The sequence below is a fragment of the Myxocyprinus asiaticus genome, chromosome 49, assembly GCF_019703515.2.
Source record: "Myxocyprinus asiaticus isolate MX2 ecotype Aquarium Trade chromosome 49, UBuf_Myxa_2, whole genome shotgun sequence".
In the NCBI taxonomy this organism is placed as follows: Eukaryota; Metazoa; Chordata; class Actinopteri; order Cypriniformes; family Catostomidae; genus Myxocyprinus; species Myxocyprinus asiaticus.
This window is the reverse complement of record NC_059392.1, coordinates 7,510,769-7,537,875: the sequence shown is the minus strand read 5'-3', so window position 1 is coordinate 7,537,875 and position 27,107 is coordinate 7,510,769. Positions and strand designations below refer to the sequence as shown.

The 27,107-nt window shown below is 38.6% G+C and overlaps 1 protein-coding gene across 1 annotated transcript; it reads left to right on the top strand.

Annotated features, from left to right (window-relative positions):
- Positions 1-1,138: 1,138 nt before the first annotated feature.
- Positions 1,139-3,925, top strand: LOC127438066 (protein phosphatase 1 regulatory subunit 29-like). Its single transcript, XM_051693350.1, has one exon. The coding sequence runs from the start codon at positions 1,139-1,141 to the stop codon at positions 3,923-3,925; it is 2,787 nt and encodes a 928-aa protein (XP_051549310.1).
- Positions 3,926-27,107: the final 23,182 nt, after the last annotated feature.

The window sequence follows — 27,107 nt, the reverse complement described above, 5'->3', positions numbered from 1 at the left end:
GCAGATGTCTTTGAGACGTTTTTGATTTAGAATGTTTCTAAATCTGATTTTTGTAAGATGTTAAAATGTGATGCTTTCCAGATGAAAAGATATAAAACAAACATCTTGGGAGACGTACAGTAAGTGTGCTATCTGGGTTGTCGTATGTTAATGTTGTTGTTTTTCAAAATGCTAATGCTAGTAGGAAGAGAAAGTGGAACAATATTGGTATTGAGGTATTTAGAAACGTTGCAACACTTCGTATTTTAACAGCTAAATTTAATCTTCTGCTTATTTTTACTGAACAAGTACTCTCATACACGCACATAATATACAGTACAGTGCCCTAAAACTAGCCAACAGACCATCCTGACGAGGCTGGAAGACCAGCTGAGACTAGCAAACATGCAGATGTTTTATGCATTTTTTTTAAACAAAGAAACGTTTTTGTTTCTCTCTCTCTCTCTCTCTCTCTCTCTCTCTCTCTCTCTGCAAAATAGTGGTGTATTAAATGATGGTGTTTGGATAACTGTAATCCTAAATTAATCCTCAGAGGCATGGTAAAACCCGAGTGACTTACAAAGACGACTCATGGCTGTTCAACATTCTCGTCCCTAATTATGCTGTCATTTATGCTTTCTTTTACACCAATTTTGAGGCTTTATTGTTCCATTGTGCAAATAAGGCTTTACATAATAACACTGTTGACTTAAACAAGCATGCATAGGACAAAGTTTAATGGCTTTTGAAATTTGGATGCATGAATGGTCTTGTAAATCTTTTTTGTAAATAATTAAAGCATAAAAATGATAATTTCTCTATTTTCTCTCCCCCTACCTGTTGTCTGTTACACAGATTCACAATTCAGATTGACACCATCTGGCTCAGCAGTCTAAAAGGAGAGCAGTTGGAAAGTCAAAGACCATGAGTTATAGCTGTGGCAAGCGATGCTATAACCTTATAACAAGGACCACGTGAAATGGGGACTGTGTTTGGAATCATGTCAGTTGAACAGCTGTGACTGCCCTTGTGACACCTTTTTTCTAATCTTTCTAATCCTATTGGCTGTCCATATCCTTTGATCATTTTTTTCTAATTTTGAGCCCTAACATTTTCCTTTCCCTTCCTGATCAAAACAAATCTAATTGTTGTTCCAAGAATGGCCTGCAGGTTCCGCCTCCCTTGTGTTTATCCACCTACCTTTCTTCTCCTCTCTCTCCCTCTTTTTCTCATCCTACATGTACCTTCCTTTGTGAGGGGTGACTGCTGGCTAATTGAGGGGGATAAAGGCTATGTGTGGCTGGCAATCTGCAGTCAGAACCAGCCTCCATATGAGACAATCCCACAGCACATTAACAACACCGTCCATGACTTGCGGCTGAATGAGAACAAGCTAAAGGCAATTTTCTTCAGCTCCCTCAGTCGATTTACGAACCTCACCGACCTCAACCTCACCAAGAATGAGATTTCCTACATTGAGGATGGTGCCTTTGCTGGACAGGCAAATCTACAGGTCTTACAGTTGGGTTATAACAAGCTAACCAACCTCACAGAAGGGATGCTGCGAGGGTTGGGTCGAATGCAGTGCCTATATCTGCAACATAACCTTATTGAGGTCATTGCAACCAATGCCTTCTGGGAGTGCCCAAGCCTTAGCAGTCTCGATCTATCCTCAAACAAATTAGCAAAACTGGATTCATCCACTTTCACTGTCCTGGGGCGGCTAATAGTGTGTGAACTGGCTGGAAACCCATTCCACTGTGGCTGTGATTTGTACAGCTTCCTTATCTGGTTGGAGGCATTTGACAACGTCACTCACACCTATGACAGGCTCCAATGTGAGACGCCAAAGGAACTCTTTGGTTACCCTCTGCTGAGTCCTAGAGGTAGTCCTGGAAGAAATGCTCGTTCCATCCTATCATCCATGTGTAAAGATGGAGTGATTGTTACTGGCATGACTGCCCTGCCTCCAGACTTGGATTCTTCTGGAATGGGAATTGATATTTCTGATCAGATGGGACCTTATCACCAGCCCACAGCTTCATCAACTACAGACCCCACCTATAGTCCCAGTATTAAGTTGCAAACAGTGTCCCTCTCCACAGCTTCCTTATTGGTTCAAATCCCCAAGCCCTACAGTAAGATGTACATCTTAGTGCAGTACAACCACACCTATGTGTCTGATGTCATGAATTTAAAGAACAAAAAAGAAATTGTCACCCTAAATAACTTAAAACCCCACACAAATTACACCTTCTGTGTTGCCTCAATTCGCAATTCCCAGCGGTACAATCACACTTGCCTGTATTTTGCAACACAGGCTCCAGGGCCTGATGACTTGCGAGCAACACCTTCTACCACCACCCATTACATTATGACCATTCTAGGCTGTCTGTTTGGGATGGTCATTGTGTTGGGCTTGGTGTACTACTGCTTACGTAGGCGTCGAATACAGGAGGAGAAAAAAAAGACTATCAGTGTCAAGAAAACCATCTTGGAGATGCGTTATGGTCCAGAAGCAGCTGCTGCAGCAGCCAAGGATCCTTCTGCATTACAGAAACTCCATGACCAATCCCATCACCAACACCACCACAGCAAGTTGAACCAGTCAACATCCTCTAGCTTGGGCATCCTCCATGGCTCAGCCAACACCACCTCTTCTCGACTTTCCTCCCTGCCACAAGTGGAAAAGATGGCAACAGCTTTCTCGGAAGCCATGGCCACCACTAAGGGTAATTACATGGACGTACAGACAGCAGGAGGAGAGGAGCGAGTAAGAGATGGAGTTGTGACAGGGTCAGGGGATGATATTGCAAGGGAGGAAAATTGGATTAATGGAGGAGATGACTCTGATGATGATGGTCGAGATTCAACATCTGAGATCTCCACCATTGCTAAGGAGGTGGATAAGGTAAACCAGATCATCAATAACTGCATTGATGCACTCAAACTAGACTCTGTAGCTGTTGTGGCAGCAGCTGTGGCCACTACAACTACAGCAGAAAACATTGCCTCTCTACCACCTCCTAGTGTCACATCCTTAGCCAGGGGGCTAATCCCTCTGTCTCCTACCATCACAGAGACATGCCAGATCATGTCGTCCCCTAAAATCCGTCCTCCACCCCCTGTTCCCCTTGTGTTGCCACTTTCTGAGCGGCCCGGCATTAGTGGAGGGGGCTTTCTCTCCCCACCCTACAGGGAACCACCCCCAGCCACAGCAACACACCCCTTGCAGAGACAACTCAGTGCAGATGCTGCGGTTGTTCCTATAAATGCTGTCAAAAACCGCTGCAGCGTCTCTTCCGGTGGCTCTGTCAAAAGTGCTAGGGTCTTCAGTTTGGATGTTACCGACCCTCGCAGCCCAGAGCCATTCAAGTACCCTGAGAAAGGCAGCCCTATTCGGTGCGGGGAGCCACTTGAGAGGCTGCCCATAATTGGGGTTCATGGAGTCAGTAATGGCAGAGGAGATGGTGGCAGCGGGGGTGGAGGGGGAGCCGGTGGTGGCAGTGGTGGTTCGGGTGGATGTGGTGTTGTCGGAGGTGGGGGTGTCACAGCTAAGCAGCACCACCTGGAGGTGCACCCAGACTACCACTGCTCAGAGCACCGACACTCCTTCCCCGCCCTCTACTATGAGGGTGCCACTGACTCCCCTGCCCAGAAAGTCTCCTTTCTAAACCCTCTCACTCGCACCAAGAAGGACACTGCCTACTCCCAGCTTTCTCCTCGTCACCACAATTACTCAGGGTATTCCTCCAGCCCTGAGTACTCCTCCGAGAGCACGCTTAAAATCTGGGAGCGCTTCCGGCCCTACAAGAAAAGCCCCCGCGAGGAGGCCTACATAGCAGCTGGACATGCTCTTCGAAAGAAAGTGCAGTTTGCGAAGGATGAAGATCTGCATGACATTCTGGACTACTGGAAGGGGGTGTCTGCACAGCAGAAACTGTGATGGTTGTGAGTGGCACGACAGCAGGAAGCAAGGTTGTGGAGAAATTAAATGATGGCTCTTGAGACGGCTCAGCAGAATCCATCAGCAGGTGTTTTGGTCCCCACAGGCCACAACAGAAACAAGTGTTCTGAAAGAGACAGAATTAAGCAGGTGTTCCAAACTCATTAAAGCATAGTTAAGCAACCAACCAGAAATGCAGATGAAATGTGGCACTTAAAAAGGCATCCTGTTTCATTTTAAAAATCTTTACATTTTACCATGTGTTCCACCTGTGCTCTTTTCCACTGTAGTTTGACAAGATAATTGTCTAAAATGAAGAATTAGTGGTCTTAGTTTTACAAATGCCTCAATTAACTCTTGAGGGATGATCATAACTGATGCTTGTCAAGATGACTGTTGACAATGTTAATTACGAAGTAGGAAAAAAATGAAAGGGTGTGAATTTAGCTTTGCTGAAGCCACAGGTCAAAACATGGATAACCCGTTTCCTCCTATTCCCTAATCTCCACTGAAGCAAAGCATATTTGTTGATTTGAGACACCTACACATTTTACACAGCATGTGGGGGACACACTTATCAAACCAGAGGCAGCCATTTGGCTTTATGTTTTCACTTTTCAGGAGGTGTGGTAATTTGATAAAACACACAATGTTAATTCCATTTTTGGCATTCATTTGTGGCAGTCAGCTCATTGCCTCAAAGACATTTTCCTCTTCATTTGTGCTCTTTATACAGTTTTTATCCAAAGAAGAAAATGTGGGATTTGAGGGTGGGAGCCTTCAAGCTATGGAATTTTAAATAGACTAGATCTGAAAAAGAATTCGGTAAATTATGACAGTACAAATGGCAGCTAAATATAGATCCCAATGTGATAACGTACAGAAATCCATAAGGTTTGCAGTTGTATAATTAAATGTGTAAGCACATTACACAGGTTTTTTTGTTTTGCCTGTTGGGAGGCAAAATGCTACACCTAACACAGATGCTACACTTTTATAACTTTTCATCAAATTAACAGTCTTGCCGGGGTGGGGTAATACATGTCATTGATCTGCAAAGAGTATTACAAACACAGAAAACCTTGAATATGCTCCAGCAGCTATGTTAAAGACCACAGAATAACAGTTCAGATGCCATATTTGCAATTCAGTAATCACGCAGTCCATTTTACCTTATTTGAATACTGTAGCAGCTCTGCCTTAGACACTCCCTCATCATCTGACCTTCTGTTTCTGGTTATAACCCACTTCTGTTGACCTGACATCAGTTGTGGTCAGACAAGGGAAAGAATTAGACCAATTCAATTATTTCTCACACCTCCATTTTTTAAGACCTTGTTATTGTCCTTGTATGGCTTAATAGGGAAAATTAATTAGTAATTTGCAGCAGAAGAGTCATGGGGTCACAGAGGTGCTAATATTATTAACACTGCCAGATTGGAGAAGTGATTGAAATTAATCTAACCCTTTTCGGTCAGGTCATCTCCCAGAATGCATCCCTGGAGTCTTGCTGGAATCGCCTGTGGCAAAGAAAGGCATAAAGACTGTAGCTCTTTTTCTTCAGAGCAACTGTTTGGTTTTCAACTGCAAGGTCTGCACGGTTCAGAATGGTTTTCAATTCTGGGTTTCTAAATTTCAGGCAGGGGCATTTTGAGTTTGTTTGTTTTTTTTTTTTTGTTTTTGTTTTTTTTTTTGTTTTTTTCATATTTGTGTGAATGAATATAGATCTGAAGACCTTGTGTTTGACATTTTACATGTGTTGGGTTCTTTGTGAATGTTTTTAAGATGTGAGCATTGGGCACATCAAATGTCAAGCATCATTGGGTGAATATCACAAAACATGTCAAGAATTGTCCAGGTCACATTTCACCCCAAAACCAAAAGAAAATATACTCTACTATTAGGACCCTTATGTTTTTTTTTTTTTTTTTTTTTTTAATTGTGACATTATTATCAGGACAATTAAGCACATTTTACTCCCAGGACTCATTACTGTAATGCTTCATTTTACCCCCCAGGACTCATTACTGTAATGCTTCATTTTACCCCCCAGGACTCATTACTGTAATACTTCTGGTATTGTCTTATATATATAAACACTATTAATCATTCCCCAGCACCATAATAATTTTCCTACATTTGGAACAATTCAAAATACCACCTTCATGTTTTTATGAGTCTCGGTCAGCAGGGGGCGGTAAGCGAAACTCCAGCTCAACAGGCAATGTGCAGCTGTAAAGACAACAAACCACAGCAGACAGCAAGATGAGGAAGCATTCTTGGGTTCAAACACAGCTGGACAGAGCACAACTTCGCATGCAGGTGTCTCAAGATGTGTTTTTCCTGTTTTAAATTATGTTTTTGACACAGCATCCTAAAAATGGCATTTATGATGTGACAACCAAACTGAGGCTATGTTCACACTACAGGCAAATCAGATTTTTTCTCAAATCAGATCTTTTCAGGCAGACTGTCCGTACTATTAATTGCAAGTGATCAAATCAGATTTGCAAGTGCAGACATAACCAACCTGTCTGCATGGGTTGCTTTGGTAACGACGTAGGTGTACCCACATGACGACACTTTCAAAACAGATGCTCGAAAAATGGAGGTGCATCATCTCGCTCTCCAAATAAGCGCCCTGTCCAGTCGCGGTGCAGAACTCCTCCGTCGCACAAGAAAAACTCAGCGACGGAGGAGACTGGTAAATATTGTGATGTTTTGTGCTGCAGTCACGGCTGGCTAATGAATACTTACGGCATTTCCGTCACCATTTTTTGACGACATCATTGTGTGTCGCGTTAAGAGTGACGCAAAAGACCATTTGAAATCCGATTTGAGCAGCCAGAGTGTCCGGACTGAGACAGGCTCAGATTTAAATCGCACTTGAAACCACCTCCCGATGTCTGCCACAAAAAATATCTGAATTATTATATTTATTATAATATAATTAATTTAAATATAATTATAATTATTGAATCATTATTCAGCATTTGTTTTATTTGGGGGCCTTTCCAAGCTAATATTGATATGCGATTATTGCGATGAATAAGATTAATTGATCGGCATATGATGTACAGTAATTAATTTGGTTAAACTTTTTAATTGATTTACAGCCCTACTTATTATACTTTAAAATCAATTAATTTTGTATTAAATACAGTACAAAAAATCCTACTATGATGTGTAAATAAATGAAAATGTATAAGTTAATATTTTTTTCATGTTACTGTAATGAAGAAATGGGGGCTAAAATGAGCTTAATTGTCTTGAAAATAATGTCACAATGCAAACAAATCACGAGGGTTCTAATTTCAGACTTTTCAAAAATTTTCAGAAATTATACTTTAATTTGTCTTGTTTTATTTATTTATTTTTGGGGTAACGTGACCTTGACACCCCTTTGAGGGATTCAACCCATTAGGTTTCAGTGGGCACATGGATATAGATCTTGATTTCGCAGGTATATAAAGCTGTCAATGTTAAATCATTTAATTAATTCTCAGCATGCATCAATAGTATGCCACATTCCCAACATCCTTCAAGGTTCAAAATCAGTACTCTGTAATTGAGAATTGACACAGCCAGGTAAAATACTGAGGTTTCCCTCGTGAGCATTTTAGTTAAACCTGTCTGCAAGATTGTCTGAGAGGGAAAGTCTAGACTATGACATTCAATGGCCAGTTTAACATTTAGGAATTAGTTAACATCTTATGCAAGGTAAAACATTAAGGCTTAAAGCTGAAGTATGTAACTTTTTCTGTGTTAAAATACTTTCTCCTATCCCAGCTTAATAACAACTGTTAGTAAGCCATTCATAGGTTAATTTTCTCAAAAACTATAAACACTGTGTTTCTGTTGCGCTATGAGAATGGGTCTGTTTGCCCCAACAATGTTACTCATCCAATGGCATGAGTCGGGGATGGGACTATCTATTTGATTGGCCAGTGGCAGATGGGGGGCATATTCAGAAAGCATTTTTGAAAACAAAAGTTTATTTTTGCAATTCTGTTTGGTGGCGCTAGTGGTGCAGAAATTGCACACTTCATCTTTAAGCTAATGTTATTTTCAGAAGCACAGAAAAAGGTTTTTTTTCTTTATTATGGTGAAGTCATTATTCTCAAAGATTTCACCCCCACAATAAGCTTACAATCCCTGTTTAGAAAACGTTCTAACTACATATAAATATACTGAATGATATATATATCAACTGTTTTGTTTAAATGATACAATCATGGCCCCAAAAAGTGTTTTAAAACTTAAGCCTCACTTAAAAATGTATGAATGTCTTTGCATTAGATACAGAATATCATATCTGCAACATGTTATGCTAGGCCTTTCTGAGACATTTTTGCAGTTATTAACCAACTGGTCCCAAGGACATTTTAGTGGATGTATAAAGTCAGTTCCTTTCAAGTTCCTCTCAACCACAGGTTCATCACATTAACTATTAACATGAGCCACTAAAGTGTGCACATACTGTTTGACTTCATTTTGAGACTATATTTTTTGTTTTGTAATTTGAAACCTTACATCTCGTTGCAAAATTTTTCAATTGAAAGGTGTATTTGTGCTTTCTCTTTTTAAAATAAATGCAATGACATTTATACATTTTTAAGTGTGACTTAAGTGCCCAAATACTTTGGGGCCACTCTATGATAAATACGAATATCACTGACAAATGTAGGCTTGTTGTAACATCCACAAAGATCTCACAACAAAGCCCACACAGGATGATTTACTGCATATATTCCACCCTCAACCATCATTACCCTTCTTGAAATTTCATTTCCTCCTATTTAAGACCCCAAAAGTTGTTTTTCAGTCGCTATATTCATAAACTCAGTTAGTAGATGTAAATTGAGTTTTCTAAACAGCCTCAAGGCTCGCATTATTGCACTGTTGTTGAGAGATACCAAGCTAAGACAATTGGAGAGAAATTATTACGCTCCTGGAATGTTTCGTTGAAGTATTTTGTCAGCAAATTGGAATGATAGTGATTTGTGATGTTGTTTCCTGCTGATAAGTCAGGTTTTGGTAATTGTGTGTGCATGTATGGTCTCAAACTAAGATTACACAATATTGATGAATTGTAACCGGAGGCCTGACTGTGAAAACTGTGACAAACACACAACCAACAAGAGAACAATCTATACTAGATATGGTTACATACGGTATATGTACAAGTAGTATTAGGTTTCAAATGGGTATGTCCAGTGAAAACAAAATTGCTGTATGTGTGCACATACTTACAAACACACACACAGACACGTACAAAGACATATGCATAATCTACAATCTACACATACTATATATGTTTACAGACACATACAGTCTTAAAAGTGCCCCCTTGGCACTAAAACAGAGTGATTATTTTAACTATAGGAAGGTGCCAAACATTTGTAAGATTGTAACCGTTTGTGGTTTACATGTTACTCGTTATTTACTTGTCAAAATAACTGCATTATTTATGTATGATTAAAATGTCAATCATTGTCATAGTTTAATGTGACATTCATCAAATTCTAAATAAGCACTATGAAGTAAGATTTTTCCCACAATGCCCTACTGATCAAATGTATTTAAGGCAAAAACCAGGATGATTTAATGTAATTTTGGTCTGTTGTTTGACCCTAACTAAAATAAAATAATAAAATATATCTAATGAAACCAAAATAAATATTAGTTCTGCATAGTACAGTATTATGGATAATGTAATTTCAGGGCCAACCAACAAAAAAAATGTTTTACTTGATTTTCCCACCCATTCTTTGGAGTATCTCTATAATGATTTGCAGAACTGATAAAGTCAAATGTAAAAATTGACCCCGTTTACTTTCTTAATACAAGTTCCTGGTCTTATTTTCAATGATACACTAGTGTGTGTTGTTCCAAAGAAATCTTCATAATCTTGCTTCACTTCTGAAACTACTTTCCTTTTTAAGGACCAAGCAGTCTTATTTTTCAACCCTTCCCCTCCGTCCACTGGTTATAAAGAAACCACTTTTCACGATTCAGTCATTCTCAACGCATGAAATCAAGACCTGCTCTACTTTTTTTTTTTTTTCACATTGAATATCCTGTTTCACTTGAGAATACGTCATATTACGGAAATAAAACAGTTCACGAATGCAGTTTCATGATGACTTTTTAAAGCATTTGAATTCCAACTCACATCAGGAAACGTGAAACTTTTTAGCCTGTATTGTGCTCAACTACCTTTGGATGTCTTGCTGGGAATTTGAAACACGAAACACAGTAAACACCCACAGCATTGGTGAGATAACTTTCCCTCCTTGTATGGTTTTACCAAGGACTGTGGAGTTTACAGTAAACACGTTCTGTCCTTCCACTAATAACATTTTAAATGGTGAGAGACTTATGGCCAGCCCACAGTTCTCAAGCCTCCTACCATCTCGTCCATACAGATAATAAGCCTTTCAAAACCTACCATTGTCCTCTGATGCACTTGTCAAATTTAGTTGCATGTTCGGAGTTTGAAGCCTTTCTTGCTCAGTGTTTTCTCCTTTTTTTCAAGCTAGCGTATTGTGTCAGGGATTTCTATTCGTATACCTCATGCTCAGACTGAGGTGGGTGAGTGCTAGTGCTTTTGTAGCTTTTTAAAGCCTTTATTAAGTGAATTTGGTTGATGGTTAGGAAACATGGAGAACTTTGCCTGAACTTAATGAACTCTACATATTACTATGCATGCAGTGTGTTTTAATCAGGCCAGACCCCCTCAAGACCCTAGATTAGGCATGAGAACAAAGAATAAAATCATGTTATTCACAATCTCCATGGTACCACTCCGTGTTTAATGCAAAAAGACTGAAATCACAGAGTATTCCCAACCCCCTTATCTTGAGATGGTATTAACTCAGCAGGTTAACCAGGACCTCAAAGGAACCTGCTGTGATCTGGGCTCTTTTTCTGCCAGCTTGTCAGTCAAACAGTTTTTACTGTAATAACATAAATCTGTTTGAGAGAGAGAGAGAACATGTATATTTCATTAATGGATCTGCACAGATTTCATGTATAGCTTCACTAATAGGGCCTAGCTGGATGTAGTTAACTAATTTAGTTGATGCACTTATAAAGCAAAAGTTATTCATTTTTGCATTGTATGAGCAAGGGTAAAATTGGGGCGGAACGGTCTGGAAAAATATTGGCAGCTTGTTCATCACCTTATTCTATTACCTGCTGACAGGCTCCAGTTCAATTTCGTTGATACATTTTGTCTCCATTTAGAAAGTGTGTTCGCTCAAAAACTTCTTTAAAGTTCTTTAAAGTTACGGTAATTAATAGGGATGTCATACAATATCGATTATTGATCAACATGCTATTTTTTCATCAATATACAGTATTAATATCAGCTGACATTTACATTTAGAAGCCTAATTTGTGTGCTTTCAATTCACTGCCAGTTGCATTCCATTCAAAGTAGTCTGACGTAAAACTGTAGCTTTGGGAGAATACAAGGGGGCGACATTTACTGAAGCCTGTCGCGGCATGGACAAGGGACATATCACACACATTATGAGCTGATGGCAGTCCAAAGTTAAAAAGGTTTTTGTACTTCAAGAATTTACAAAGTGGCGTTGATGAGTTTGCAGGTTAGTGTATGAAACTGGTGTAACTGCGCAAACTGAACGATTAGAAATGGCGGTGTTTATTATGTATTTTTCCTGTATGTAGCATTGAATAGGTCTTTCATTCAAGCTGTCAAACCACAAAACAACATACTTGTAAAACAAAACAACATAACTGAAAATATATTATTTAGGCTCTATGAAAGATACTTATGCACCATATATCATTCAAAAATGACTACAGTAAATAATATATGTCCTTTGGTAATGATTTGGGTCAAATTTTATGAGAAACAATGCGAGAACATGGCTTGCTTTGATGCTCCAAGAAATTGTATGTGCATGTCCTGTATTGGCATTGCCAGGTTGACATCATGAATAAAGCTTATCTATGAAAGTAGTTTGATTTCACCTAAATGTGTACAATACCGTGGCACTTTCAAGTGTGACACAGCGACATTGCCTCAACCAATGGTGTGCATTTGTGGTAAAACTATCGATTTGTTTGACCAATGGCAGATGGAGAATGTATTCAGGGAAAGCTGTTTGAAAACAATGTTTACTTTTGATGCTAGTGGCACAGATATTACACACCTCAGCTTTAACATGTGTGCTAACATCTCCACACTTGGGCAACTCTCAAGATATGTTAGCAAGGAAGGAAATAATTTGGCCATCTTCATACTGTCAGGTTCAAGCTAAGGTTAAGGTCTAGCTTTTTTGGGGGGGAGGGGGGATTTTCTCCCCAATTTAGCATTCCCAATGTGCTTGTCCTAGTGGTGGCATAGTGACTTGCCTCAATCCAGGTGGCGGAGGACGAATCTCAGTTGCCTCCACATCTGAGACAGTCAATCCATGCATCTTATCACGTGGCTTGTTGAGCACGTTACTGTGGAGACCTAGTGCATGTGGAGGCTCACGCTTTTCTCCACAGCATCCACGCACAACTCGCCACGTGCCCCACCGAGAGCAAGAACCACATTATAGCGACAAGGAGGAGGTTAACCCAACGTTACTCTACTCACCCTAGCAACTGGGCCAATTGGTTGCTAGGAAGTCTGACTGGAGTCACTCAGCATGCCCTGGATTTGAACTTGCAACTCCAGGTGTGTTAGTCAGCGTCTTTATTTGCTGAGCTACCCAGGCCCCTGACTTTCGGAGTTTGTAATAGTTTGGGATTTAATAACCCCTTTATGCCAAAGCTGCGTTTTATAATGACTTGAAAAGATTAAAATGTCCCTTCATAGGTTTTCTCTCAAGCCTCTTTAGATATTAGCTACTTTGCCCTGTTAGACAAATGCATTAGAGCAGTTTACAGTATCAGACTGGCTTAACTGTGTGTATGTAAACTTTGGCATTCAATTTCGTATCCACAGCTCCTCAGAGTATTAAAGAATAGCTATTTAGACTCTTTGGTGGTATCATAAATCAGTAAAATTGGCTTTTTCTAGCATTATAGGCCAAGGGTACGTTTGAAACCTCTAATTCTGAAAACCTGTGACAGTTGTAAGAGGTACATTTTTTTTTTTTTTTTTGTTTAGCCAAGCAATCAATATTTCTTGAAGACCATTTGGGATCCATAAGAAGACCACTGTTTCCATAAGACTTTAAATATATTTTTTTAGAATTCTTCATATTTATTCTTTTTACAAACAAAATTTTGGCGCATAACTCGTACAACATGTTTTTTTTTTTATTGTTGTTGTTTTTTTGTTTGTTTTTTTTTTTGCTACGGACAAGAATGATACCTCAAATTGCACAGGTTATTGAGGAAAGGTGTACTTTAGGTGTAGATCAGTCTTACAATTTTGGCCTAGCGGCCGACAAAAAAAAAAAAAAAAAAAACAGATGGAAAAATCCCAAATGGAAAGCCCATAGCAACCACCTAGCAATGTGCAAATAAACACTTAGTGGCGAATTCACGAAACCTCTAAGCCAATATTGTGCGTGGTATTTCAGCGTTAAAAAAAAAAAGTTTTCACTAACCACCCTCAATTTAGTTTTAGCAGGCGCAATCATCGTTAAAATAGCTTTGCATCTTGAGTATTTAAAATAAGTCATTGCCATTCCTTTCCACGCAGACAAGCCACATTTCTATGTAAATAGAGCTCACTATTGATTGCAGTTTATTTACAAAACTTTGTTCTATTTGCCCGGTACAATTAACATGGCTCTATTACTGCCCAAGGAAAGCAGGTGGTAAACTGACATTTATTTAAGTTGTTTCTGTTCATTTTCTATCGATTATGTGAGCAGTAATTCATCAAATAATGATCAACTGATGGAGAAGAGTGCTATAACCTGGCATATATGCAGAGACAAGGTGTAGTCGTGCACTTTCAGCATGTTTTGGCCCACAAGATCAGAATTGCACTGCACAAACTGCTTTCAGCACAGATTTTATGGGCGTGTTTGCGCTGTTGCCTGATCTGTGAAATGGGCGCTAAACCAGCAAAGACAGCACAAGCAATTAAACGTAGCTTTTACTGGGAGCAATTCCCCTTACAATAATCGAGAGTTCTGGCAAACTTGCTGCAATTTTGGCACTCATTATTTTCACATGCTAATAAGCTTTGCAGCAAACTCCTCACTGTTGCCAAAGGTTTGCTGCAGGTTTACCACTACTGGTGAAGAGCCGCCAACTTCTGACAAACATTTGCGGTGAACCGCAAGCTCATTTGCATGTAAAAATAATGAGTGGGAAATATGTGGCAAGTTTGTCATAATTCTAGATTTTTTGCAAGGGTCGTTCTCAGGCCACATTCACACTAATAAGCATTTTCACTACATTTACGCCTCTCATACACACTAGAACGCCATTTTCCTAAACTGAAAATGGATCATTTAGAAAACACTCTCTATTACAGAATACTTTGGAAACGATGACATTACTAAAATGGATTAGTGTGGATGTGGCCTTGGTGAATTCCAACACACTACCAATCACCAAGCAATCACCCAAACATTGAAAGGCAAGCATCACTTAAAACTTCTTCCGAAAATAGAAATTCTAGTTTATTCATACATTGGGAAACATTGCATGGGATTGTCGGACCTCTGAGGTTTGCAGAGCTGGGGATGACATTTTGCTCTAAATTGAGTAAAACACTTCTACAGCTGTGAACACAGGCAAAGAGAGCCTCAGAGATGCAGTATATTTGCAATAGAGGAAAAACGAATCGTTTTTCCACTCATAGTCCACTATAGGTTTCTTCACAATACTGCTTTCCACAATTAATAAATTAAGGGCCTGCAGCCAGCTATTATACCAAAAGAAAACAGCGTTTTTTCTTAGTGCATGTGTGTGCATGTCCATTTGAGTATGTGCGCAAGGGAGAGATGGTGGGTGAGAAAGAGAGTAAACACAATGAGATATTCGCTCAAGTAGGAAAAGTAAGAAAACGCAAATCCTCTTAAAGTGATGGACAAGCTATCTCTCTTTATGTCCTCTTCTATTTTCTTCTTTCCTCAGTTTAAAGTCAACATAAAATGGTGTTCAAAACACATTTTACTTTCGTAATGATGCATCTCTGTGTAAAACGGGATTCAGAACAAAATGAAGGGCAGGACTTGATTTTATCCATTGGGAACTGATTGGACTGAAAAGCGGACTCTATTTGATGGGGTTGAAAAAGGAAAGTCTTTTCAGAAGCAGTTATTAGATTTTGATTGAAAGATTACTAAAACTTTTTTTTATATGGAATAACATACACTGATAAATTATGCACAAAAAAATCCACAATGTGCATATAGTGCATTTTGATTTCATGTTGACTTCAACAAAGATTCTATGAGGCAGGAGGATACAAAATCATGGGCTGTAAGTCTCTCGCCATTTAAAATATTATTAGTGGGAGGACATATTATTTTAACTCTACAGCAAAACCGTAAAGAGAAGAGACGTTCACCTAAAAATGCTGTGGGAGTTTATTGTGGCTATTTATGAGTGCAAACCTACTTCCAGCTTAAAGGCCAAATTAAGTTTTCTGATTTGATTCGGAATGCTGGAGATTTTAAAGTCAACATGAAAAGGTGTCAATTTTATCCATTAGGAATTAAAGATGAAGATGATTGTCATTGCCATTAGCTTACTCTATATACACCGATCAGCCACAACAGTAAAACCACCTGTCTAATATTGTGTAGGTACCCCCCCCCGTGCTGCCAAAACAGCATCTCAGGATAGACTGGTCAGTTCGAACCAGTCTGGCCATTCTCTGTTTACCTCTCTCATCAACAAGGCATTTCCGTCCACAGAATTGCCCCTTACTAGATGTTGTTTTTTTTTTTTTTTTTTTTTTTTTTTTTTTTTTTTTTGGCACCATTCTGAGTAAATTCTAGAGGCTGTTGTGTGTGAAAATCCCAGGAGATCAGCAGTTACAGAAATACTTAAACCAGCACATCTGGCACTTCCCCATTCTGATGGTTGATGTGAACATTAACTTAAGCTCCTGAGCTGTATCTGCATGATTTAATGCACTGCACTGCTGCCACATGATTGGCTGATTAGATAATCACATGGATGATTGTTGGTGCCAGACGGGCTGGTTTGAGTATTTTTGTAACTGCTGATCTCCTGGGATTTTCACACACAACAGTCTCTAGAATCTACTCAGAATGGTGCCAAAAACAAACAAAAAAACATCCAGTGAGGGGCAGTTCTGTGGATGGAAATGCCTTGTTAATGAGAGAGTTCAACAGAGAATGGCCAGACTTGTTCGAACTTACAGAGTATAGGGTAACTCAGATAACCCCTCTGTACAATTCTGGTGAGAAGAATAGCATCTCATCTGTTACATTCAAAATGAGCTAGCAAACACACCACATGCTAACATAATAATGATAAGTCCCAATCCACCAGGCAACAAGTCTCATTAGCAACACACCACATCTTTAGTATGTAGCTAGTTGACTACTAATACTTGTGTAATGGGTAGAGTCTCTGCTTAAGGGAAAGGAGGAAGCTGGGACCCGGCGGAGCAGTCAACATAAAGTTTTAATGATACAAAGTAACTGAAACATAACATAAAACACAGCAACATAAACACACACACACAGAGTGGCCGCATGTCTCTCTCTCTCTCTCTCTCTCTCTCTCTCTCTCTCTGGCATCCCCGGCTCTTCCTTTATCCCTCTCCCACTGATTCGTTGACTCTGTGCCGGCCGTGCACCCTCACGGCTCGGCCAAGCCCTCCTCCTCGTCACACTCCTTCACTGCCCGATTCAGGCCGGGGAAACCTCCGGCTTGATGTTCTCCCCTCCCTTCCCTTCCGGACGTCCTTCTGCTGGCAAGTCTTCTCCGCCTCCTTGGACCCTGGGAGAGATGATTGGAGGGTGTGGGGATAGAGAATGAGCAAGGGGGAGAGACAGAGAGAGAGAGAAAAGCTGGCTCGTCGGTCCCGAACACTTAGCCGCTCCGCCCCCTGGCACACGGCAGCGTTTCCTCCATGACCCGGCAGATGGCAGCGGTCCTCCATCCCCTGGAGGCTGGCAATGGCTCCCCCGCTTCCTGGCGGACGGCAGCGGTTCCTCCACTACCAGGCAGATGGCAGCGACCCCCTCCATCCCCTGGTGGATGGCAGCGGTAGTTCTCCCAGACAGCATGCTCTTCCTCCTTCCCAGGTTTTGGCACCAATGTAGAGTAGAGTAGAGTCTCTGCTTAAGGGAAAGGAGGAAGCTGGGACCCAGCTGAGCAGCCAACATAAAGTTTTAATGATATAAGGAAACTGAAACATAACAAAACACAGCAACATCTCTCTCTCTGGTGCCCCTGGCTCTTCCTTTACACCTCTCTCGCTAATTCAGTGACTCACGGCCCAGCCACACCCTCCTCCTCGTCACAACTTGTTAGCGACTTTCTGAATTATATCCTTCTTGCCTTGCCATTTCAAACCTCATTAAATGATTATGGGCATCAGTGGTAACTGATAGTGCCACTGCGGCTAGACTTGCTGATATAGCTCTGGCATGATTCCTTTGCCATTAAAGCTTCTGAAATTGGGACGGAACGATATAATTGCCCCATAATGAAACCGCCAGACACTTGCCATTTAAAAGTTGGATTATTTGGGAATACTTTCGTGACAGTTGTACAGTATTTTGTATGTGACTATCTGTTATATGTTTGATACATGTTTAAATTAAGAAAATGGTTATAAATTATTTTTTTTCTAAATGTTTGAATATTTGATTAAAGTTTGGTCTGTTACAGTTTGACAATTTTTTTTTAATTTTGCACATTATCTACTTAAAGATATTAGAAGGACGGCCGGCCGGAAGGGCAACACCTCCCCTCAAGGAAGGGAGGGGAGTACATAAAGCCGGAGGTTTCCCCGGCCTGAATCGGGCAGTGGAGGAGTGTGACGAGGGGGAGGGCATGGCCGGGCTGTGAGGGTGCACGGCCGGCACAGAGTCACCAAATCAGCGAGAGAGGGATTAAGGAAGAGCCGGGAATGAGAGAGAGAGAGAGAGAGAGAGAGAGAGAGAGAGAGAAAGAGACGCACGGCCACTCTGTGTGTGTGTTTATGTTGCTGTGTTTTATGTTATGTTTCAGTTTTTTTGTATCATTAAAACTTTATGTTGACTGCTCTGCCGGGTCCCAGCTTCCTCCTTTCCCTTAAGCAGAGACTTTACCCATTACACAAGTATTAGTGGCCATCTCGCTTCATGCTAAAAATGTGGTGTGTAGCTAATGAGACTTGTTGCCTGGTAGATTGGGACTTATCATTATTATGTAAGCATGTGGTGTGTTTGCTAGTTCATTTTGAATGTATGCATTGCTCGATTCAAGTCATGTTCATGTATGCTATTCAGTGTTAATTTTTACACAGTATTTTTTTTTTAGTTTTAGTCTTTTGAAGACAATGTCCTTTAAATTAGTCAAAATTGCGTCGTCATATTCGTTAATTTTAGTCGGTTTTACTCTGACTTAAATGACTTATAAATGTATTTAACAAAGATAATATCTTTAAGTTGATAATGTGCAAAATTAAAAAAAATGTCAAACTGTAACAGACCAAACTTTAATCAAATATTCAAACATTTAGAATTTTTAGCCTACTGCATTCTGAATTCTTAATGCTTTAAAGACTTTTATTAATTTTCCGTGTTTAGTCTGTTTAGGATATTGCATTTGCCTGTAGCATATTTTTTCACGGAAACAGCGCTTACAAAAAATCTAAACTGGCCACAAACTTGCAGCAAATTTGCCGCTTGTTATTTTCACATGCAAATGAGCTTTTGATTCACCGAAAATGTTTGGCAGAAGTTTGCAGCACTTTGCCGGTAGTGGTGAACCTCCGGCAAACCTTTGGCAACAATGGACAGTTTTTTATGGCAGATCTCATTTGCATGTGATAATTATCAGTAGCGAATTACGAAATGTGAGTTACCCAATGTGAGTTACGCATATTATGACTTGCATGTAACTTTGTTAAAGTTAACTTTTTCATTCGCTTCATTGTCTGTGCAGATGTAAGTCGTAATATTACACATACACTATATGGCCAAAAGTTTGTGGACACACCCGTCTAATTAACGAAATTGGTTACTCCATTAAATCCAGTAAAGAAAAATCTTAATGTTTCTTTATGTAATGGCTTGGGCTTTGTGTGCTTACAAATTTGTGGCAACTGTTTAAGGATAGCCCTTTTCTGTTCCAGCATGACAATGCCCCTGTGAACAAAGTGAGGTCCATAAAGAAATGGTTTACTGTATCTGGTGTGGAAGAAATTTACTGGCCTGCACAAAGCCCAGACCTGAACCCCACTGATCACTTTTGGGGTGAACTGGAACAGCAACTGTAAATCAGGCCCCATTGACCAACATCAGTTCCTGACCTCAATGATAGCCTTGTGTCTGAATGAGAGCAAATCCCTACAGCCATGTTACTACATACAGTATAGTGTAAAGCCTTCCCAAAAGAGTGGAAGCTGTTATTACAGCAAAGGGGGAAATTGATGCCTAAGGTTTTGAAATCAAATGTTCATCAAGCACATATGGTGTCCACAAACTTTTGGCCATATAGTGTATGTTCTGAATATAGTGATTAATCACATGTTTATGTATGATGTGTTTGAGTGAGGTAATTAACCTGTTTTAAAGTGGTTCGCTTCCGGTGTTCAGCACTTTCAACTCATTCAGCTCAAGCGGGAAAATCCACAACATACTGAATTATTGGATTAGATTAATCCATATCCAATATCTTCTTCTATATACAGATGTTATTCTATCTAGATGTTTCTTCTTCTATTATATCTTGCACTGTTAATATCTTGCAGTATTATTTTTGTCTCGTCATATTTTCGTAAACAGTATGTTTTAATTAAAACTGTTTGATTTTTTTGTCATGATGCGACTTTTTCGTCTCATATTCGTTATCATTAAACGAAATAAAAAAAACTGAACGTTTTTGTCAGTGATTTCGTTGAGGAGATTAACACTGATTCTAATCTTGCAAATACAATAGTTTTGACAAGACTTAAAGGCAAAATATGTTTTGAATGTTAAAGTTGAAAGTGTGTAGCTTTTTTGTTAGAGAAGGTATGTCATAAATATTATCGATGACCGACTCCTGTGATTTTTCATGTGTTTTTTTTTTTTTTTTTTTTTTTCGCATATGTTGTGTGAGTGACTAGTAAACACATGAACACATCAGGTAACTAATTTTCCTCAGTCATGTTTGGAGGTAATCTGAAGTGAGTGTAATGTTACGAAACTCTGACTCTTGCCGATTGTGATATTCGGAATGTGTATAATTCCAGAGGTCTCTGATGAGTCTACAGTCAGCGTGTGAGATCTTTTGCACTCTGCATGCTTAATACGCCGAAGATACTTCTCTTAGAGATAGCTTAGCACAGCTATCTGTTTGACCTAGCCTAAAAAGTATCGGTATCCTTTCATGTTAGCAGATACCATGATATATTTTCCAATTTACAGTCAAAATAAATTGCTGTTTGCAACTCATTCAAGGGAACTGAATGAGTTATGAAGATTTTTTTTTTCTTTTGGAATAGCATGCACAAATAAATTACAATAAAATAGGAGTAAATAAGGTAAATTTTACTTTCATGTTGACTTTGTGGACTTGATTTTTGTGATATTACAAACTACAAAATTTATTTTATTGTAAAGTTAATGGAAAAGAAGATATTTATGCGACAATTGCCGATGACAAACGGCAGTCGTTCTTCGCAGTCGTTGCCTAGAGCTTAGCAGGAGAGCATTGTGGGAAACTGGAGTTTTAAGAAATGAACAAATCATTTTGGCTGTAAATCATATCAGGATTGAGGAATCTTTTATTTAAATTTTGTGTCGATGTGTGCCAATCAGTTTTACAATGTTTAGGTCACCTATTTAAATGGACTGATTTACAGAAATGAAATAAATGTGAAACATCTGTGAATTTTGTAAAGATGACTGTTTTTCTACCAAGCTTGTTCTGTATTATTCTTTTGGGTGGGACTGGAGTGTGTTTGGGGAGGGTTTTTTTTTTTTTTTTAATGGTCGGGGTCGTGCAATGATCTGAATCTAAGATGATTGATAATATTGACAGAGAAAAAGAAAAAAAGAGACATGGAAATTAAATAAAGTGTTATATTTGCATGATTTCCTGTATTTTCAATGAGCCTGAAATGTGTTGTTGTGTATATTGAGTGGCTGTACGTCAAAACAAAAACACTGTGAAACTAAAATTTCAGACCTATTTTTTAACATTTTGCCATTTTATTGTGGCCTTTAATTCCTGCTGGGTTTATTGAAATTCTTTTTTTCATGGCACTTCATCATACCTAAAATCCAGTTTATTTAACTGTTATAGGAAATTAATAAATTACTTCACAAAATAATAGGTCAGAACATGGTCAAACATGAGCGAATTATGTGTTGTTGAAGAAATATCATATATAAAATGGTAAATGTGAAAATGTGCACCCTTGATTTTCTTTGACATTAATCATAAGATGTTAAAAAGATGTTTTCAAGTACTAGCAAGGTTAACTGACATGCTTACCTGTTCAAAAAGGAGTTCAGTCCACAGTTTGGCAGATCAACCGTTGAAACAGAACAAAACAATCCCAGTACTAAATAATTAATTTCATTACTAATTAAAACCTACCCACCCTCTCATACGGTTTTACCCAGGCAGAGCGAAATTGCTTTTGCGTTTCATTTGATTGTTTAGTTAAAGCTACACTATGTAACTTTTGGCCCTCTGGTGGTTAAAAAAATAAAACTGCATGCGTCTTGCAGAAGAGCATTGTTTTGGTAATGAAGTTGTGCTTCGGCTCTGCATGGATGAATGTGGTTCAAGGCACCGGTGTACACATGGATACAGGACATCTTATCAGAGCGAATGGAAAAATAAATAACGAAAGAAAGGAAAAGACGGATATCCGAAAACATGTCATCTGAGCAGGTAAGTGCCATATCTTATGCTGTTGTTTTGACTTATTGGAAATATTGATGTTTTGAAATACATGACGTTACAAAAGTTAAGCAATGTTCGTTAACATTAGACATAAAGATTGCTAGTCTTATACGGTCAAACGTTGTAAAGTTTTTATAACTGCAGGATATTCTGGCCAAATAGACCACAGTAGTAACTAATTTATAAATTGCCATTGTTACCAACCAGTGGTCAACATCATTTCAAGACTCACATGTCCTTTGCGAGCCTAGGACTAAAGCATTTATTTATATAAATTGTTGCTTTTATATAGAAAAATACACACGTGTGCTAGCAAGTGAAATGTTCTGCACTGATTACTGTATAATTATTGTATCCGACAAAACAGCTCTAAATTATTAATTATTATTATAGGTTTATCAAAGTGTATTTGGGTAAAGACATGGTTTGGAAGATGGATTTTTGTTGCACTCTCTCATTAATAATAATAATATTAATAATAATATAATATTTTGTTATTTTTTAACCAAAAAAAAGGTACATGGTGTAGCTTTAATTATTTAACATATTTAATGCAATCCAAATATAGTGGCAATTTATTAACTGGATGAAGGTACCAGTGTTAATTGCTTCAATGACACCACTGTTGTTGTTTGCAATCTGTGGTGGCATGTGGAACCCATTTTGTCAATGCAGTACCTGTACAATGTTGGTTTGAAATTTGAACTGATGTTTGTCTGCTGTACAATTAACCCCTCTCAACCTTCAAGCGGTTATTGCAGAGATTTTTTGGTTGGGAACACATACAAAATGTTGCCATTGACTAGAGCTTTTGACAAATACAAAGAGGTTTACTTTGCACCTATGAGTATTGTTCCTAATTTTGTTCTTACACAGCTTTGCTGAAGAATTGTGAATTCTTGAAGAGCCCATGAATTTAAAATTGGAGATTTGTGGCTTTTAATCTGTGTCTTAGCTTTGAAGACATCCACTGTATTTGCTAGTGTACTAATGCCAGAATCATACTTTACATAAGTACATGTATCCATATTGCCAATGCACAGTCCAGTTAATACTTAGCATTCTTGTATTACGGAGGTGGTAACAAACCTCAGTACTCAAAGGAGCAACAGAGTTACCTTAAAGTCTGTGCTATTAAACCTTATGTGTTATCATTCATGTAAGTTGCTATAAATATATTGTCTTTGCCTTATTTGCGCAGCACTATTCTCTTCAGACTGTTGATTCGATATGACAATAGTTCACTTGAAAGAGAAAACTCACCGTGGAAGTGGACAGTTCACACAAATGTCCACTATAGCGGCCCTTACGGCAACATTGAGAATACAATGCATACTTATGTTGAGTTATGAGATGCGGTTTTACACATTTTGGATTGCATCAAACTTGCGTTGCTAGAAGCGCCTGTGTTCACGTACTTGCATAGAGTATGGTTTAGGGATGTAATAAAGTATTGATATATCGATTATTGATCGGCAAGTTATTTTATCAATACATTTTTGAGGCATTGATATATTAACATTAGCTAACATTTAAATTAGAAGCCTAATTTGTGTGCTTTCAATTAACTGCCATTTGCATTCCATTCAATGTAGTATGACGTAATAGCTTTTGGAGACGACAAGGGGGCGACATAACATTTACTGAAGCCGGTCGCAGTATGAACAAGGGACAGATATCACATACACATTTCGAGCTGATGGCAGTCCAAAGTTACAAAGGTCAAGAATTAACAAAGTGATGTTGATGAGTTTGCAGGTTAGTGTATGAAACTGGTGTAACTGCAAACTGAACTATTAGAAATGGCAACGTTTATTATGCAATTTCCCTTTATGTAGCATTAAATAGGTCTTTCAATCAAGCTGTCAAACCACAAAAAGACATACTTGTAACTGATAAAATACATTGTGTTGGCTCTGTGAAAAATACTTAAAAACAATATTTCATCCAGTAATGACTAGAGTAAATAATTTATGTCCTTTGATAATGATTTTAGCCGATTTTAATGAGAAATAATGAGTTGAGCTCTGTGGAGCTGCAGAATTTTAACAGCCTCTGGAGACGTGAGCCCCCGGTGTGTGCGTACCTTCATAAAAAATAATTGTTTCGAATTTTAAAACGCGGCATGTTGCCACGTGTCTGTTGAGCGACGCACTTCAATTTACCCTGCAGCTCACACTTTACCAAAGTTGTGTTGAGAAATACACTCACTGAGCACTTTATTAGGAACACTATGGTCCTAATAAAGTGCCCGCCTCAAGGTTCGACATGTTGTGCATTCTGAGATGCTATTATGCTACAATTGTACAGAGTGGTTGCCTGAGTTACCCTAGCCTTTCTGTCAGCTTGAACCAGTCTGGCCATTCTCCATTGAAATCACATCAACAAGGCGTTTCTGTCCGCAGAACTGCAGCGCACTGGATGTTTCTTGTTTTTGGCACCATTCTGAGTAACTTTAGAGACTGTTATGCTTGAAAATCCCAGGAAATCAGCAGTTACAGAAATACTCAAACCAGCCCGTCTGGAACCAAAAATCATGCCATGGTCGATATCACTGAGTTAAAAAAAAGTTTTCCCCATTCTGATGGTTGATGTGAACATTAACTGAAGCTCCTGACTCGTATTTGCATGATTATGTGCATTGCACTGCAGCCACATGATTGGCTGATAAGATAATAGCATGAATAAGGAGGTGTACAGGTGTTCCTAATAAAGTGCTCAGAGAATGTATGTTTGAAAAGACAAAGACCATTGTGCAACAAGCAGCCCTAATTAAATCTGAAAAAAAAAATCTCTATATATATTGAAAATCATCTGGAAAATCTTCAGATTATTGATCCCAAGCCTAGTATGTTTCGACCTTGATTTTCTTCCAGGAAAACAGACCATAAATATTGATGATTCATGTTGCAATACACAGTGTTTTGTCTAATCATATACTGATTAAGTAGCAAATCATGGTTCTACTAGGCTGTGATGGAACTAAAGCCTATCATATAAATAAGGGACAAGCCCTTCAATATAGCCCACCCAAACTTCCCGGTTCAATAGGAAATACGTCAACACAGCACAGACAACTAATCTGCTCTCATCAAGCTATTTCATTGGGTCTTTAAATGTTTTAATGACAGAACTAGATCTATGTAGTTCATTAGTTATTGGCCATCAGACCAGTAGCGTAACTTAGATCTTGTGGGCCCCAGTGCAAAAAAACTTGATGGGACCCTTGCCACTCCCACCCACTCGTAGCCTACAAGAATATGACATTATAATGTATTTTTATTTTTATTTATTTTTATTTTTTACACAATATTGTCACTAAATGTCTAAATAGATTTGATCCTCTCAAGGCACCTTTTCTGAAATTATGAGAAATATCTTATTTATCTTAAAATGTCTTTCTTAAATTATTAAAATGGAATTCCACAAATGAGTTGTGCTATTTATTCTGAAAGGCTGCATTTTACTTTTAAAAAAATAAAATAAATTGTTAAAATAAAAACAATTATACCAGTAATCCAACTGATCAAAACCATGTTTTTGGGACTAGATTACTTTACTGTAAGTTTCTTTATGACACTATTATCAGCTTTCTCCTGAACAAAACGACATGACACTTCAAGTTTACCTGACATCACAGACATAGTTTGCTTGATCAGCTGAACTTTCATGCTGGAGATGCCCATTTATAGTATAATTTTTGCTTCATGCTCTTCTCAGCACAACTCTCTCCGGTTTGTAATATCATTAAATATATTATGTCTTTGACCATGACACTACATCATCGATACTCTGCAGCTGTTTACTCACATGCAGGGTAGAGATGACGGTTTCTCGGGGAGGGAGAAACGAGTTCCTGACTGTAGAGAAAAAAATGCAGCGGTAGCCATGAACACTGGCTAAGTAAGTTTTCCCAAGAATCCCTACGATGTCGAACATAAAAATGCAGAGAATTGTTTGAAGTATCACTTAAAATGAGTAATTTCTAATTAAATATTCTAATTAGTGTTAGAGTAAGATGTTAGGTTAATAATAAACTATAATTTAGAGGTTTTTACATTTTTTTAAAAAAAAAGTCACCATGGATGATATGAATAGTGTATAGTCCAGCTATAAATACAAAACAGTTCTTTTCAAATAAATGTGCTAATTGGATGTGTTGTGTGTTGAAGGTATTATTAGTCAAATTCTGAAGTGAGTTTAACTTTTGAAGTGTTTTAACTCTTAGACCAGCACTACCGGTAGTTACACCACTGCATAAGACATCCCTGAAGTCTCTTCTTCTACTGATTTCTCAAAAGAGCTATATTACCACAGCATCTTTTGACAAGACTGTCATACCAAGAAATTATAATTTGTCATCTCATTCAATTCCTTGTCAAGAACGATTGACAAAGTAACTCTTCTGACAGCTGATCAAAGTTGGGTACATCATCTACTCTGGAGGCCATCCTAAGTAGCCCTCGACTGATTGTTTAAAACTCAGTACTCTTATTACTATCATATTCAACTCTGATATCTTCGAACACCTTTGTATAGTTCCCAGTGTGAATTGTGGGGGTCTTTAAACTTTAACTTTGATTCATGCTCAGAGAATTTGATGGTCCAAATTCAATCCATTTGACAAATAAACTCCAGCAGCCACAATAGATTGGATGTATTCTTGTGCTAGCCCATGTGGGCCAACGCAAATAACATATCTGGTACCCGTCAAAATCAATTAGACCCTTAGACGTCTTTGAATGTTCTTGAGACCTACCTGAATATTGATTTGCTGAATACATGGGAAAACTTGAACTAGCTGTCATTTGTGTCCAAAATCAAAAAGCTCAACTTGCCGCTTTATTGGTTTTGAGTGATTGAATTGGGCTTCAAAGTGTGACTGTTGAGCTGATGGTGGGCCACAATATAATTAACCACTGTCTCTTGAAGAGCAGTAATTTTGGGCAAGAGGTCATACAGTAGGTGATGTTTGCATTGAACAACAGGCCTAGCAGTTATTCTGCACTTGTGCTCATTGGGATTTTAAAAATAGTGACTGATTTTGGATTCATGTATGAAATATTGGTTCCAATATACCTAAAATACAGGTCTCCACATTACCACCATCTATTTTGTTGCCTTTCGTATTTCATTAACATTCATTGCTTTTTCTAGTGATGTTTCT

Bases quoted from the DNA above. Each gene is read 5' to 3' on its own strand.
- LOC127438066 (XM_051693350.1), top strand. From the start codon at position 1,139: ATGGCCTGCAGGTTCCGCCTCCCTTGTGTTTATCCACCTACCTTTCTT.